General features: G+C 39.5%; 1 protein-coding gene across 6 annotated transcripts in view; it reads right to left on the reverse strand.

Annotated features, from left to right (window-relative positions):
• Positions 1-558: 558 nt before the first annotated feature.
• Positions 559-17,771, reverse strand: part of ncam1b (neural cell adhesion molecule 1b) — an 84,482-nt gene continuing 67,269 nt past the window's right edge. For 3 of the 6 annotated variants that reach the window (XM_080889425.1, XM_080889424.1, XM_080889423.1), the window contains 8 exons: positions 17,013-17,183; positions 15,419-15,547; positions 11,644-11,768; positions 10,895-11,075; positions 8,455-8,653; positions 6,594-6,704; positions 4,714-5,829; positions 559-2,653 (listed from right to left, as the gene is read on the reverse strand). In XM_080889425.1, coding sequence (XP_080745551.1) covers positions 2,539-2,653; positions 4,714-5,829; positions 6,594-6,704; positions 8,455-8,653; positions 10,895-11,075; positions 11,644-11,768; positions 15,419-15,547; positions 17,013-17,183 — 2,147 coding nt within the window. In that variant the 3' untranslated portion in view covers positions 559-2,538. Of the gene's footprint in view, positions 2,654-4,695; positions 5,830-6,593; positions 6,705-8,454; positions 8,654-10,894; positions 11,076-11,643; positions 11,769-15,418; positions 15,548-17,012; positions 17,184-17,771 lie in introns of all 6 variants that reach the window. The other 3 variants (XM_080889428.1, XM_080889427.1, XM_080889426.1) reach the window with 2 other exon arrangements.

Genomic DNA, 17,771 nt, shown 5'->3' on the forward strand with positions numbered 1-17,771 from the left:
AGTGCGTTTACGCATCAGCCTGGTTCGTGCGCACAGGACACACCGGGGAGGCGGGGGGGGGATGAAACTGCCTAAGAGGGGACAGTGGGTCGGTGTGGCTCCTGAAACTGGATGCCATACCGGGTCACTGTGGTTGTTGACACTCTGACACAACACTGGTTCATGTCACATCAGAGGTACTGAGGGGAGCCGAAAATATCAAGCCCTCACTGGTACATAGTTTTGTCCAACACTCCAGACTGGAAGTACTAACTTTATTCCTGCACAAGCGTGCGTTACGTAACACGTGTTTACTTGTTCCCCCATCTATCCGAAGCATTAGCCCGAGGGACTTCCAGCGCTAACATAACCTGTTTGCACTGTAACCTTTCTAAATCGTCCTGTGTTTCTATAACATGGCGAAACCAAGAGGGGTTCCGAAAAGTGGGTGCTTTCTGCCATCTACTGTTAGAAATCTGTCACTGCACGTTCCGGATTCAAGTTGTGCTGGAAAAATAAGAACGGAAAAGTGAATAAAAGTAATGACAAAATGGGACAGGACGAAATTAGATTTGGAAACCATTTTATTTTGTAAATGGGTTAGCACTCAGACTGTACACAACAGATATTTTCTGAGTTTGACCCAATAAAACCAAAAGGAGCATCCAGAGGCGAGAGAGCAAAGTGGTCTGGTGACAGCACTGGAGTACAAGGAGAGTAAAGATCTTCTTTTATTCCTGCTTTAAAACTGTATCTGATTTTTGTGATGGTACAAAAAAAAGTATGATCATCTGTCTTAGGTGGACCACCTTGCTTCCTGCCAATGGTATCGTCAAGCAGTCGCTCTTGGTGAGTGATTTTTGTACAAAAAGACAAAAACTTTAAAAAAAAAAGAATTTCAGAGATCACATTACAGAACACTTGAATAACAACTGGGGGAAAAAATAAAAGCAATGTGTATAATTATTCCAGAGCAAGCCCCAAAGGTAACACTCATTAAATCAATATGAGCACTATTTGCCCCCATACAAACACGGGCATGTCTATCTGCCTTGTAGTTATACGTTATGATGTACTGACTGAATTCATGCCGAGGCTTGAAACGCCTTCCTTCACTACAGCTGGCGATAATATGGTGCTGTGACCAGAGACGGACAGTTTCATACACTACACGTGTTATAATGACCACATTAGTCCATTTATCGTACTTTTTCTTCTAATAACACATCAAATAAAAAGAATAGGCTAAATTTCTCACAACGAAGCTATGCAGATTATCATAGAAACTGATGACAAGACAATCTATTGACACACAGGCACAGTGCACAAGCTTGCAGGCAGGAACAGAAAAGAAATCTTTGTAGTTTTTAAATAGTACAAAAAATGCTTTTTTAAATTTCCTTTTTTAAATGTTTTTTTTTTTTTTTTTTGCTTCAAATGCACAACTCAAAACTATGAAGCCAGACCTTTGATCTGCGTAAATGGGAGGAAGAACTACAGCTCTCATAGTCGTCCCCCAAACAAACAAATTTAGCTCGAGATCACAAGACATTCGCTTGATCCACAGTTCTTCAACCAGCGGCTGAGAATCAGCAGCTGTGCTGCCTCCTGTTTGTTTGTTTGTTTGTTTTTTTGGTCTGTGACTGTTAGCGTTCAAGGAGTCGCCTTTTTGTTTTTCTCTAAATCAAATACATTTTATTAATGAATATTTTAACTACCAATCTGGTAAGGCAGTGACAGACTGAATAAATTTGATCCAGAAATGGTGTAAATCTGATCAAATCATGCACATCATGTACTTGTGGGATTCTCTCAGCCTCTTTCCCCCCTGCAGCTGGCTGTGGGTTAATCCTGGATTTCATATAACCATAAAAAATGGCTATAATCCAAAGGCTGAACTCGAGTGTATGTTTAATCAATGCCAGCATATATCTGCGCGTGATTAAACATCCCCGTAGCAGACGAAGTGAAACAGTAAACCTTGTAAACAAAACTTCACAACCAATTGCAGGTCAGACATGCAGAACAAGCTATTTAATGAGACTAGGCCACAAAAGAAGTCAAACTTAAAAAAATGCTGAAAAAAACGTTTACATTTGAACATTAGAACATGAAAATAAGAAAAATAATTTCTATAGTCAGTTGTTTTTTTACCTTTACATTTCTCATAAGAATCCAATACTTTTGCGCAATTGCAGTCCAAACTATAAGCACAATAGAAAGTAGAGTCTAATTTTTTATATATATATATATATGCATGTATAAGTGATCTGTATAATTAGAGATTGTTCTTAATCTTCCTGACTGGTTAAATAAAATAATAATAAAAAAATAAAATAAATCTCTTATGACCTACAGATAAACTCCTTGGGTGTAGTAAACATTTCATGAATGAGAGCAGAAATGAAAGCACAGTCAAAGTGCGCTCTAACCAATCGACACGCGTGTTGTTTTGAGAGTGGAGATAAGGGCACTGGAAACCAAAAACTCCTGCAGTGTTTCTTGCTCGATGCTGCTGCTGCAAAATGTTTTGGATAGGGCTGGGATGTCCCCGGCCCATCATGCTTTGCTCTCGGCTGTATTTGTCTGTATGACACTGTTGTGTTCTGCAGAGATCAGGGTGTTTGGTAAGCCTCCCTCCTCAAGTTTGCCCTTCTCATCAGAAAAAATCTTCCTGCAATGGGAAAGAGACAAAGTTCAAAATTAGAAATCGGGACGTCTCACGCAAGACAACAGAAAATATCTGAACAAACAACACTTTGTTTGAACAGTTTAAACCATTTATTCTCAATGACATCTTCACCCAATATGTAAGAAGACACTGTATTTAGATATCTTCTTACATACCTCTTCACCACCTTGACAACAGTCAGATAAAATAAACAGATAATGGCATACCCATACACCTCGTCCTGTAACGACTAGCATGCCTAAACTGAAACAGCAAATATTAGCTATTAATTGCTTTAGTTCTACTACAGAGAGACAATGGTAGGACGAGAAATTAGCCCTGGGCTTGTGGTATGTGATGTCCATTTTCATCTTTAAAGCAATTAGCACAGTTTCTAGTTGCTCAGAGCACAGAAACACCACAGTTAGAAGCTGTAGAATTAGTGAGAACTAAACATTGTGGTGATTAACAAAGGTCCATTGCAGACATGTAACACTGCTGTTAAAGTGATGGCTTTTACTTAACTGCTTATTGTGACTTTATTCAGACATGAGAGCAACGCTCAGGTACTCGAGTAGTTGAACAGTAGAGATGGAAAGTCGTGTTTTTTTTGTTCTCCTGACAGACATAATCAGTGACTGATTTTACAACGTATAAGTTGGATTTAAGCGTTTCTTTTTTCTGCAACTTAATACAATTGCTGTTGAACAATAATGACTTTACTGGCTGTTATTTTGCAAATTAAAGCTGATTTTATTTTCAGCGATTGCAAAAAATTGTGGGATGTGGGGCATGAGCTTTCTTCACTTCTGAAGGGAAGCATGCCAGAAGAAGTTTTAAGAACCACGGAGACATCAATAAGACGGCACGGCATGAAAGCACACTGAGAAAGACAGAAGATCTGTTTACAGCATTTTTAAGGCTGCATCACTCCATTCACTCGTATTTATTTTCTTGATTATTTATTCCTCCTGTAAAAGGTCAAAGTTTCCTAACGCTCAAGGTTATTTCATCACTTCCTAAATTCTTCAAAACCTAAAAAATATTCAGTTTACTATAAATTTGATTTTAACTATTATGTTGATACATGAAGACTCACCTCAACAGCTCAACACTGGCTTAACCAGTTGGGTTCTTTTTACAGGAATCGTATGAGGCTCGGTTAGGGACGTCGTGTTGTCATGGTAACTAACAGTGTGCAAAACTAGTTCAACAGATGTTTAAGAGCTGTGGCCCTCGCTAGTTGGCTCCAGCAATACTAACTCACTGAACTAATTATTTATATTTGGATAATTTACAATGCCAGTTAACTGTTGTGTCCAGAATGGTATGTAGTTGGGCATAAGACACCCTGCAGACCAGTGATCTAGACAGTGAATGACTGTATGTAAGCCGTGTCAGAGTAAACTGGGTAAAACCCACTTGATCACCACAAGTGGTGTGTAGACATTCACCCACAATGTGAGAAAACTGCCGGTGCTAGCTCCACCTCCCTGAGCAAACTAGCATGACGTGTGCAATCAAAGATGTAACACAATGGCTTTTCAGTGACATTTAAGATAAAATCTACTCACTGAAGAATTTGAATAATGGTTTGAAATGACTTAAACATACGCAGTATTTCATGTGCACAGCGTTTAACCTCATTTATTAGTTTTCTGACCTGTTCGTGAGAATGATTTTATTGTCTCTGTTTAAGTCACTCACCAGGAACACACCTAGACTTATGAATGGCATGTCAAATTTCCATATTTATGTAACGAGCTTCTTGTCTTGAAAGGGATTTAACTACGTTTGTGGTGAATGTTGCAAAGATAGAGACCCCACAATGGAGAACGGTCACAAACAAAACAAAAGCATCGTATCACTTCTCTATCCACAACATTGTACTAATAACTATCTTATTATCATTACCACAATTTACCATTACAATATTTTATATATTGTGTGGTCAATGGCAAGATGCGGTGGTGAATGAATGGGTATACAAGTTACACACACGCACTCACGCACACACACACACTCACACACACACACAGATAAACCTCTAGAGGGAGCCGTACTCATCGTTGACAGGAGGAGCAGTCTTGGCCAGAGTCTCTGATGGCTGTAGAACTGGGCCTGAGGGGGGGTCTGCTTCGTCTCCATTGGGTAGAGAGGGGGCAGCTGGTGGGCTGTCTAAGCTAATGAGATCTGCGGGGGGCATGGAGGGTCTTTCTGTCCCGTTTATCATCTCTAAGTCTAAATCTGCATTTTTGGGCTCCATGTCAGGGGTCAGTAAGTCATATGTGTCTGACGCTGATATAAGAAGGTTGTTCGATGGCAACGCCTCAAGATTCACAGGGACAGGATTGGAAGGAATAGGAGTAACAGGTAAAGGTGAGGGAATGCCTGAAACTAGAGAACCAGGGTTTACAGCATCCAGGTCTTCAGAAACACCGTGGATCACTGCAGGTGAACTAGTAGTAGCAACTCTGGCAGTGGGCGTGGTACTGTCAACAGTTTGATCAACAGTTTTGTCTTTGTTAAAGGCAGTAAGGCTACGCCCACTGGAATCTGGGGCTGTAGGTTTTGAATCTGGGTCTGGTGCAGGGGCAGTAGTTGCTAGACATGAGGCAGTTTGTACTGGTGGCTCTGGATTTAAGGCTACAGTGTTTGGCTGTGTGGGAGGTTTAGTGACTGGTGGGCTTGGAGCAGGTTTCCTGTTGTCTAAAGTGGGAGAGGAAGATACAGGAGAGACAGCCAGAGGAGAAACAGGGGGACTACTTTTAGCATTCAGAGCAGCAAGTTTAGGAGAGTGTCTACGCTTCGGTGGTATTGGCGTCCCAGATTTTTGAGGTTTGATCTGTTCGGGGGTGCAAGGAGGAGTGTTTAATTTCTCCTGTTCTTCTGGGGCATCTCTTCCTCTCTGTTCTATTAGCGGGGCCATTTTAGCTTCAACAGCAGCTGTGGAGACAAGGGGGGGCGGCGGGGCCGTGTTCGATTCTGGAGTCGGGGCCGGAGCCAGGACAGGGGTGGGTGAGGGTTCGTTGGCTGGGGTGGACAGGCTACAAGTGAGGGTAGTGGTTTCACTAGAGGGGCTGTCCTGAGCGGGATCAATTGTTGCAGTGGCTGTGTCAGAGTTGGTGGCTACGGAGGAGAGGGTGTCCAGTGCCAGAGCAGCAGTGTAAGCCGCCTTCCTGAGAGAGCAGGGAGAGAACAGAGACACACAGACTAGACACCAGGGTGACTGTGACAAGAGGAGGGGTGGCCCGCACGAGAGCATGCAGAGGGATTAGTTGGCTTTAGAAATTCACACAAACATAGACAAAGCAACTAAAAGAAACACAAAATACAGCAACTTTTAAGCCTAGTGAGAAAAAGAAAGAAGAAGAAAAAGAGGGCATCATGCTGTGAGTGGACATCAAAGGATACATCCCATACACACACCAACATGGAGTACACTGACTAGGAAAACTACTGTAGTAAAAAAAGGCACCAGCCTTCCTGCAGGAAACTACAGCACCACAAAGAACCACCTATTAGGGTTAAACAGTACCAGTGGCAATCTCATACTGCATAATCTACTTTTTTCCAGACTGCTGATATGAGATGGCTTGCTGAAATTGTCAAATGGCTTCATGAGTTGACCACACTCTAGAGGACTAAAGCCTTTGTGTTTATTTGACTGGTATTGCTTCAACCTTCATACAATGAGACAGAAAAAATCTCCAAAGGCTGGAGAAGAAACACAAAATACAGCAATCCCTCTGGTTAGGGAATAAAAACAGAAAAGCAACACAGTCCAATGGACTCCACTCAAGAATGACCTCAACTTTTTCAATAATGTAAAGCGTCAAATTATATCCTGTTGAATAAATTCATTATTCTTTAAAGTGGAGTGCAGTGTACAACAGCTCAGAGCGGTAAAAAGGCCGTTTGCCGTGTGTCAGCGTTTACTTACTCTGTGAGAGGTGTGGTTTCATTCGGCTCTACGGGTCCTGCTGCGTTATGATTGGCTGAGCACTCATCCTCTGTTCTGACTTCCACTATTGGCTCTTTGGACTCATCTTTCCTGTAAGACACAGACAGTCTTGCTAAGCTGTTGTTTTTGGCCAAGCGGGCAGTAAGAAAGGATGATTCAAAAGCAGCAGACGGCCCACAGTGATCATCTATTTTCAAGCTTACAAAGTAACGTCAAGTCATCCATCTGGCTGTGCTTTCGTGGAACCGCACTCATGAAATGTAACAATCCAATACGTAATGCAACATCTTACTCAGAATGATTCAAAACGACTGCCGTTTTGTACACATGAAAGCATCCATTCAGTGCTGCGCTTGAATCAAACATCCTCATCTGTTTCATTGAAGGAAAATTTCATCTTACCTATGGGGCCATTTTATTGATTCATGTATTCTTGCTGTACTTCAGATACTGCCTGGTTAGACATTGTAATACATGTTTATTTTGCTCAAGAGGCAATCTCAGTTATTGTTTAATTACACAAGCTTCCCTTGATATATCTAGATATAGCAGCCCAAAAATAAAATAAAACCTTCAGCTAAAATTCTAAGTAATCTTCAGAGTTCATTCCTGAAAGGCCTTCTGGGAAATGTGGGAAGGCCAGTTATTCTAAGCTGAGGTCGGCTTATTTAAAACGCAAACAAAAGGTAAATTGGAAGATAAATAAAACCCTCAAACACATCACATTTCTACAAAGAATCTTCTTAATTTTGTCTTTCTTATTACCCACAGACCTGCTTACAACAAAACTGAAAATTATTTTCTATCTGGGATTTTGTAAGTTAGGTACAATATGTAACCACATCAGTCATTTCTATCCACCACTTGCTCTTCCTGTTATACAGACTTTAAATAGTGACTGTGGCGTACATCACCAGCTGCTTGTATCTTCTCCCTGCATGATTCCCTGCATTTTTACCTGAAGTAATGAAACAAGTTTGTTGTGTGTACCTTAACCATTTTGCAAAGTGCTTTGCTGGAGGATGTTGAAGTAGCGCATTTTGAGCTAAATGTTTATTCGAGGCAGAGGTGGCTTTGGCTGTCTGACATGACTTGGTTTGTCTTTTTGTTGAGCATACTAGGGAACATAAGCATGCGTTGCTATAGCAATGGCATTATGATATGATCTGACACAGCCCTAATAATCACTTTATAAAGCTGATATGGTGAGAGTGCTTGTGTCAGGTTGTCTGACTGTTACATCCAATATTAACTCTGCGTTTAGCCGTTTTATTCTGCACCAACTCCTGATGTGTCTTTATCTCCTCTATGCTCACCCATAGACATTACAGAAAATCTGGACACAGTCACCCTGAAACCACCCTTTTGTAAAAGAAGTAACAAAACCTTAAAGTAAAACTGTTGACTGAGGTCACAAAGAATAAGAGCCAAAAGTTTTCCCATTTGCCTCTACAAAGACTTTTTAGTAACAGATCACTTATCCTCAGGCTACTGGAAATAACGCAGATTTAAAGCACTTGAATCAATGTTGGCTTTGCTTTTAAAAACCAAAAGCTACATTAGTCTTTTATATACAGTCTACCTTTTCCACTAGCTAGTTGCTCAGTCCTGTTGTTGTTTGGTGCAAAGTTGTATATAACCATCTCACATTACACATGTAAGAGATCCAATCATCTGATCCAATCTTAAAATGAAGATATGCATACGCTGAGTTGAAACAATCTCTCTGGTTCCACATTTTTAACTTTGAACATAAATTAGACATCATATGTGTGCCATCAAATACATCAGTTTAAAAGACCCAGACAACATGTATGTAAATATACAGTCTGATACTCACATGAAGGCTGCCTTGCCCTCCTCTAAGTTGTGCCCTTTGGTCCCTGTGCTTGACTTGCCGCAGAGACACATGATGAGGCCACATTTGTTAACAAAGTAACAGGTGACATCCACAGCCAGGAGCAGGAGTATAAATACTACAACGAGGATTCCTGCCCAGAGCATGATGCCCATGGAGAGCGGAGACTCTTCACTTAAATCTGCCACACAAGAGATGAGAAAAGGAGGGCGCTGAACTAACGTAGCAGGACACACTTTTACAGAAACCATGAACAACTAAATAAAGTGCTGACGTGTTACTGTAACCACAAATACTTCCATAAAACAGAAACAACTCACCTGCTATGAGCACTGATAGGTTCTAGATGGCTCAGCACAACTTTAGATGCTGTGTGTCGTTTGTATCGACTGTGCTGTCAGACTTTAATTATTTATATGACTTCATTTCTAATTATGAGGCATACTGAAGATTTGATATGCATGAAGCTGTGCATAAAAAAACGAAAAGTATAAATATATATTCAACCCATTTATTTGGTAGTAGAAAGAAGAGCAAACCAAAGCATACAGTGTGCTGCTAGTTACCCAGACATGTGGAATAATCTGTGCACAGAAAATGAATGTCAGGCTTTTCCCAGATTTAAAAGCAGTGATGTATTGTCACTGTTTGGGTAATATCAACTTTGATTTAGCAGAAATTACTCTAAAATATACATTTAACTCTGCAGGTAATTAACATGTAAACAAGATCTATACATCTGAGTAAAGCATCCCAATTACGTACGTATAAAAATGACTATTGCTGATGACACTTGCGAAACATTACATGCTGGAGGAATATCTGGACATTTATCTTAGTAGTTTGATCATTCTTTAAGTGGCTTGTCAGTCTGTGCCAATATAAACAATTGTTTCCCCATTTTATGACCTTAATTGTGTAAACGTTAATATTACAAACCTTTACATTATGCAGAATTTTGTGAGCTATTAAACAATATAATACAGTGCTTATGTAAACACACAGGTCCAGCAGTCAGCCTTCACTCTGTTCTAATGCTACTTGAAAAAAATCTACTATTGTTCATCACTGTAAACTGGCACTCTTCTCTGTCTCTCTTGTCTAGTGCTGATGACTAGCAGTGCTAATGCTGAGCAGTATGAAACTGTGGGAGGTGGAGGATTTCCACTGCCTTTGGTTCAACATGTCTGTCTGGTCTGTTCTGAAACAACACAACACTCTTTTCCTCACCCATAACAGAGACACATCTGTCATGGACAAAGTCTGTTGTAAGTGAGTGAAAGTGTCCAGAAAGACAGCCAGAGAGAAGGCAAGCTCTCCTCTACAGTAATGGTGTGAATTTCCTCACGAAAACTATGAGAGCAGGAGAACAGTGATGAGGGACATGATGAGTGATACCAAAGTGTATGTCACAGATGAGCAGCCCTGAGTGGCTGTGGGTGGGGACAGCACAACCCAGACCACACCAAAATGCACACAGGTCGGGACGAAAATGTTCACGTGGTCCACCACACCAATGTCCAGGACCAGGCAAGAGAGCAGGAACATTGAGAGAGAAAGAGGGGATAAAGAGAGAAGGGGGAAAGATAATAAAGGAAGAGGGGGAGAAATGAAACGGAACAAAGAGGGGGAGAAAAAGAGAAGGGCGGGGAAAACAGAGGAAGAGAGAAAGTGAAAATGTGTCAGGTCTGAAAACCAAAAGTGGAAAAAAAAAGACGAAGAAACTGATTTCTTGTATTGAAAAAGGGGAAAAAACAGCAACACATCAAAGCAAAAGCACAGCACAAAAGAGGAAAACTACACCATGTCAACTAGATGGTGACTCAGTGGTGGGTGAGTGGAAAATGCTTTAGTTTGGAGAATGAATTAGGAAAAAAGTGAGAGGAAACATAATGGCCTGCTGTGATGTTTCAGTGAGGTACTCAAGTGTGTCTATCACCTAAAGAGAATTTGACAGGCTGTGTAGGTTTCGGCACGGTTAGTAAAGAACCTTCAGCTGCAGTTAAGAATTCAACATACGTGTTAATCAGCGGTTACTGAGGGTCATTTTAAAAGCTCCAACCAGACAGAGACAAACTATCCACATTAACGGTAAACAAAGCTACAGACATTCAGAGGAGATCATTTTATCCTCTGTGTGAGTGTGTGTGTCAGATCTGCAAGCACAAACTCAAGCTCATTTAGTGAGGGCTGTCAAAACTTTAAAGTGAGAAAATTCAGCCGGAAAATCATTTTTGGCTCACCGCCGTCCACGAAATCTATTTATTTTTTCTATAGATTTATTTAGTTGTCATTCACCCGTCAGCGCTCCAGATTTAAAAATAGAACAAGCTGCTCTGGTTTTCAGGTTTGAGTTTGGCTCCTCAGGTTTCTGGCTGTTTAGTTCCACATTAGTGTGAGTGACCGGGGGCAGGTACGCTACCTGGGATGGCCTCTGGCTCTGACGAAGTCCTGAAGGACATGGTTGCTGGCTGAGACTTGCCCTTCTGATTCTCTGCCACCACATAGATGTTGTACTCTGTGTCCCACTCTAACCCACTGAGAACTATGTGATCACTGACACTGGGCAGCCGGATTTCTGGTTTCCACTCTGAAGACTGCACCTAAGGAGACACAGATAAATACAGTGCATGCATTCAGGGTTGAAACTTTATTTGGTCTTGTGAAGGTGAAATTTTTAAGCATGTTTTCAAATTGCTCCAAAAACACCTGTAAGAGCTCGGAGCAATCAAAATTTGTGTCTGTTTGGCCAAAACATAATTCATTCATTATGAGAATATGAGAAGTTTTTCTATTTTCTGTCAACAAACCAGGTATTAAATAACAATTTCAGCCCTAACAACAGCTTGAAAATCACAGAATTAAAAATTTTTTTGCAGTGCTTTTGAAACTACAAGGATTTGGTAGAATCATTATTACCGCTGCAACTAAATTACTGCTTTCACTGACGATTAAGTACTCGATCAAGAGTTACTGATCAAATTTTTGGCATATAAAATAGCGTAAAACGCACATGACATTCTAAAACCCACAAAAAAAGCAATCTTAAGACTATGTAAAGCAGTAAATGTTCAGAGAATATTTCATCGTTTTACTTAAATGATTAAATCAGTTATCAAAGCAGGTGCCTTAGTTGAGAAGGAGCAATTGCTCTTTAATCCTCATACTCACTGGTTTATAACGGATAAGATAATGTAAGATGGGAGAGCCGCCATCATCCTGCTTGATCCAGCTCACTCTGAGGGAGTTGCCTTTACGTTGAAGTGCTCCTTCAAGTTTAGGAGGATTAGGATTCCCTACAGGGACACAGGAGCAAGATGGAGGTCATTTAATGGCTCATTTCAAGAGGTGCAGCGAGCTAGAGGGTTATTTCTTTGAAAGAGGCAGCTCTGTCAGTCCACTTTTCCATTTTGAAATAAAGGAAAAAGAAAACTTTCAGTCCAAAGTTTGATCTTGGATGCTCTCCTTATTGTTGACCTTTTAGGTCACTTAACCTCCCTTAAACGCTCTCCTAAGGGTGGCTTGTGTTACTAATTAGTGAATGACACACAGCCGCATGCTTATCTGTTTCATCAGAGTTGCTGTGTGTTGCTGCTGTTGCTGAGTGACATCAATTGGCAGATGGACATCGCACCAGGCTTCAGGCTAAAGAGTTATTTATCATTAACTAAGAATACGTATATAAGATTGCCAAGTTCCAGCACAATAACAGGGTTTGTCTTTAATTGTTGTATAGTTGTACCTACTGGCATGGAAATCGCACAGAATTATACTAACATATGTCTTGTCTGTCTTAAACCTGTAATCATTTATCTATTAAACACTGATTACATAACAAACACCAATTAAGTCTAATATAAATGTAGTCAACATAATTTAAATTTATTCAAATTAATTTTTCTGACATCTTTTTGTGTCCATTGCTGACAGGGTGGAGGTCCTGGGGGCAGTTGAAACTCTCTTTCCAGATAGATTAAAAAATTAAAATGTTCTGCATCAAATGAAACCACTGAATTTATGCATTAGCATCACATAAAGGCTACCTGATATGTAATTGAAAACTGGACGTCCTTTGTTTGTTTTACAACCTAAACTATTGAGTTCTGCCACAGTACACATATATCATTTTTCCAATTGCTTAAAATAGAACTACAGACTGATTTCAGTGACCTAAAAATATTCTAGTGTTTCATCCAGGGTTACTAAGTGGAGCCGAATCATCAGCTATGAGCTGATGGAGAAGTAAACAATTAATCCTGTATTTCTGGTAACTAACAGTCTAAATACATTTCAGGAATGGTTTGTATTCATAAGTGTCTGTCACAAGTTTCCAAAGTATAAGGTAAAGTCAAATATCTTGTCTAAACTCTAAATTTCAGTTTACTGTCAGAAATCTCAGAAAACATTCAAATTTGATGAGCTGGAACACTGAACGTGGCTGCTGATTTGTTTTGTCTCAGATATTTGATTAATCAACAAATTATTGAAGCTCTAAAGGTTAATGCACTTACAAACAGGTAACAAGAAAGATGTGCACAGTGGTTAACATTCAGGATTAGATAAAGTCTAAGCTGTTTAAGCCTCAGGTTAAATAAGATTAAGAAAATATAGAAAATATATACCAGCAAGCCTGCTGCAAGGATGAGTATTTTGTGGGATGGCTGGAAGATACTGACTATGTTTATTACACTTGATTTATAGCAACACATCCTATAAGTAAGAATGGTAACATCCCTCAGGTGACAGGCTATCAATACTATGTAAGTGAAGCTAACAGTAAACACTGCTGACTGTTATTTAAACAATAAATACATTCTCGTTCTCTACGTTTACATTTATCTTGCTCAGGCAAATGTCTAGATGACTGATTAATGTGTTACACGACCGCAGAAGCAAACTATGTGCTGTTTTATCTGCTGAATTCTTTAGTTCAAGTTAGGAATCGTCAGTCAGGAATCTGCAACAGAAAGTTACCTTCTGCAGAGTGGAGGGAATCATCAGCAACATGCAAGCCAAATAACAGTCGCAGAGACATAAAATGACACATGTGAGTGGTTGAAAGAGGAGGAAGAGCATGAAAGGCATAACAGACAACAAAACACAGATACAGGTTGAGGATAGAAAACTGAAGTGACCCAAAGACAAACCAATACTGATAAATAATAAATCACAGCTCCACATGCTGACAAGCTGCACAGGGATTCCTCTGTTTGGATTCTAAATGAGAAAAGTGCAGAAGACATCTAGCAGCTTTATGCTCTCGACAATTTGCAGCTAACTGATTAATCACTGCTGATGGGCCTAATCCGAGTGTAAACATTCCCAAACTACACCAAACAGCTGGAGCCAGAGAGAAAATGTGCAGCTTTTGAAATGCAGAGATTTGGCTCGGATTCCTCATACTTGCATTAAGCCAATTAATTCACATGCTGCACATCAAAATTATATTAATACTAATGGGATAAATCAGCTGTAAACTCATGGGATGCAAGTAAAATTAAAAACCTAATCGGTCTATGTTACAGACGGAGGAGTTTGCATTGATGGCCATGACATTATAGGTCACAGTTTCTCGAAAACGATACACCTTTTGAAATACTTAAGCGGGATTACAAACACTGCTAATCAGTAGGGGTGATGGGTTATCCTGTTGGGTAAGAAACAGCTACAGCAGTAAAAACTAATCTTCTATTATCCCCACTACAGAACAAACCTGTGTCTTCAGTGAAAAAATGAAAAATGCTGTCTAGGGACATAAAAGAGAAGAAAGGCAATCAGAATCACTTGTCTGCACAAATGACCACCTGAATCTCTAATAACACTTCACTGAAGAAATCAGGAAGACACATTTCTGTCAGATGGCTCCAGAAAGGAAGAAAAACAAATCATTTTAGGAAATGATTGCCACATTTAAAGTAGGGAGACAGAGCCAGCCTCCATGAAAATGAAAGGCCACTTTACGGTCTAAAAAGGTAGCTTGAAGTGATGTTCTTCTGACAGTATTTTATGTAAATATTTCAGCAAACCTCTATCGCATTTGATATTTCAGCAAACCTATATGACATTTGTTCAGTTTTATCAATTACTATGACTAAATGTTAATGATCTGGCCTTTAATTATGATCTTAGTTCTAAAAAAAAAAAAGAGAGAAGGGGTTTAAGTCCAACTTTCGCCTTTGCCATTCAATAACAACATAATTCAATAGCAATATATATACACAACTATAAAGCTATCTTTTTAATGTTTTTAATTAATGCATTTTAAATGAATCACTTACTGTTGTAAGTGTGGCCTGATGAATACAACAGACAGAAGAGCAAATGGATAAAAAAAATCAATGATTAAGAATGATAAAATAGAAGGAGAGATGATCAGTACACAGACAAGATATAAATCATACCAGCACTCCCTCAAAAAACATCTATTGCCAAACAACAGAGGGCGCTAAAAACTAACTAATGTGTTGAGGTTTCACTGCATGCTGGCTTCTACAGAAGGATGAAATCACACTTCAGGGTGACATGAATAATGACATGATGGGCTTGAAACATGGCTTTAAAACAGGATATCTGAAGCAACTGTGCAGATGGCTCTAAATGATACCTATGTGATGAAATCAGTATTTAATTCCATATGTAAAAACAAGCAATCTGGCTTTAAAGATTTGGTTATGGCAGAAGTATTTCATGAACTAGAAAAATCAAATAAAAGCAAGAAGGTCAGAGAGCTGCTTCGTAGAGACGGAAAAGCGGTTTTAAAAAGACATACATGGAATGAAAGGAGACAGGTGAAAGCTTTTGTGGCATCATCCAAACAGTCTTAGGACCAACTCTTCAGCGAGTTTTTATAGAGAGACTGAAGGTAATATGTTTGTGGAGACAAGAGGTCAGAGAGGTATACTAAAAGCATTACAGCATGCTGTAAACTGTAACATGTGCCACTTACGAACAGGCTCCGTCTTCAAGAACGCAGCGTTGCAGCTTTCACCTTCACCCTTGCCGTTGACGGCTGACAACTTCACTTCGTAGCTCGTGTCTGGCTTCAGGCCTGTGACTGTTACCTCACCGATGGAGCCTGTTACAACAGCAGAACACCATGATCATTTTGGTGAGCACTAAAACAAACAGATCTCCTGTTCAACCAATATATGCATAATTCGTTGCTGCCCAAGCAAACACCGATTAGCTCAATTCGCATTTCATTCCAACAATGTTTGAAAAACTGATGAATATATTTAGAGTTGGTCTAAAACTAGACAAACAGTGACAGCTGTTTTATATGTTGCACTGTCATCTTAAATGTAATGATCCCTTTTGGGATGATGATTGCTTTTGATCAAGCTTTTTATATAAATTATATTGCTTTTATGTACACTTCCGTGTTCAATTCCTTTCTAAAGGGGTGACTTGTAGGTTAAAACAAAAAAACTAAATTCATACCTATTTCTTAGAAATAATCATTAACTTTTGTATTTTACTTTGTAGGGGAAACAAACACCAGAGGAAAGGAGTCATTGTTACCACTGCTCTTAAAACTCTGTCCGACCACACTGTACAGGGCAGAGATGTGCACTGTGTAGTCTTTGCTATGTCTGTACTGTGAGTTGGTCAGTTTTCCTAGTCTGACCTTAATTTCATGATTTCACCATTTTGAATTATCATGTTTCTACAGGAAACACGAAAGACTTTCCTGCCTTCACTGTGCAGGACCCACTGCTGTATCTGTAACAAAAAACAAGGCTGTAAGTGCAGACATGAGGGTGTTCCAGACGATATAATTGAGTTTCACGTGAGACATCTAAACCAGGACTGCGTGAGACTGACAGCTGGTGCTTTTTCTTCAGTTTTGCTGGCAGTGGTCAGCATAAAGCTAGACAAAGTGTGAACTACAAGTCATCTATTCTAATGTTTGCTGACTTTCTCATACCTAAATTTAATAGATTTGGCTGATAGCAGTTGATTCTTGTGCATCAGTTTGTGCTATGGCACTAATATGCCAGCCCAATCTAGTACAACACAGTCAGAAATGGACTCTTTTATCCTGATCTGTGATATCAAAATAATAATGAGGCCATATAAGGCTGTTGTTTTTATTTAAATAAATATTTTCAACGTCTTACAGTATGTGTCCAAACAACTGTAGGGATCCAAATTTATTTTGTCATACATGACCTAGTTTGGCTGCTCTCCCTTTTGTGACTTCATGACCAAGCCATGTTTCTGTGTCGAGGGTATCAACAACTCTAAATTACGTTTTAGTGCATATATGGACATATTTGTCAAAACGAAAAGAAATCACGTTCACACAGCCTTTTAATCGCTTTGGTTATAAAACAAAAAGCTGCTGAATGCAAACCTTCCTTCCTTTAATACAGGTCATCTTTACTGATATGATTTAACAAAATGTGAAAAATCTAATTAACATTTTTAACATTAATATGTATTTCTATCTATTTGAATTGTACTTGGATATTTTAAAAAAAATGTAGTTAGACATTAAAGAACAAACAAACATCACAATCATGTTTCTGTGTTATTACCATCTTGGACTTCATAGACTTTCTGCACCCAGCTGCCTCTGCCACGCATCCTCCACTGAGCTCTATATTTGAGGACAGGAACGCCTCCAGTGGATTCAGGCTCCTGAAACTGGATCAGTGCTGTGGTGGAGAATGGCCTCACCTCCACGATGGATGGAGTTGACGGAACCTCTGTGAGGGGGAAAAAATCAGTGCAGTTACAATAAAAACTTTAAGATTGCAGCACACCAGCATTGTCAGACTCCATTGCTATATCAGAGTAACAGAATGAGCCCACAGCTCCTAATGACCCCACAGTGCATCTAAAAACCGCTTCATCTTCGTAAGAAATCTGTGATTTATCGTGACAGTAAGTCTGGTTCTCTTCTACTGAATTCTGTACACTACTGACATCGTTTCAGAAAATAAAAGGCAGGAAAAAACATTTAAAAGCTCCTTATGACCAACAGATTCAAGAACAAACCATTCCCAAGTCAGCCCTAAAGATGATAACTCCAGAAAGAAAACCACTAAAAAAAACAGTAAGTGCCTGGTTGGATGTTTGAAAAGACCAAAAGTTCTGAGAGACTGTTGAGTTTGATAAAACTTTAAATTGGAAAAGGAGATTTCATAGATTCAAAGACCTTGCAGTGAGTTAAGCAAAGCTTAATCTTTAAATTTAAAGTGAATATTAAAACTGAAGAATATGCAAAAGCTAGTTCAAAGACTTCTGTAATTGTACTTTGATTAAAGTTTAGAAAATAAAAAAGGATCCATCCT

This window comes from Rhamphochromis sp. 'chilingali' (genome assembly GCF_963969265.1).
Source record: "Rhamphochromis sp. 'chilingali' genome assembly, chromosome: 8".
Lineage (NCBI taxonomy): Eukaryota > Metazoa > Chordata > Actinopteri > Cichliformes > Cichlidae > Rhamphochromis > Rhamphochromis sp. 'chilingali'.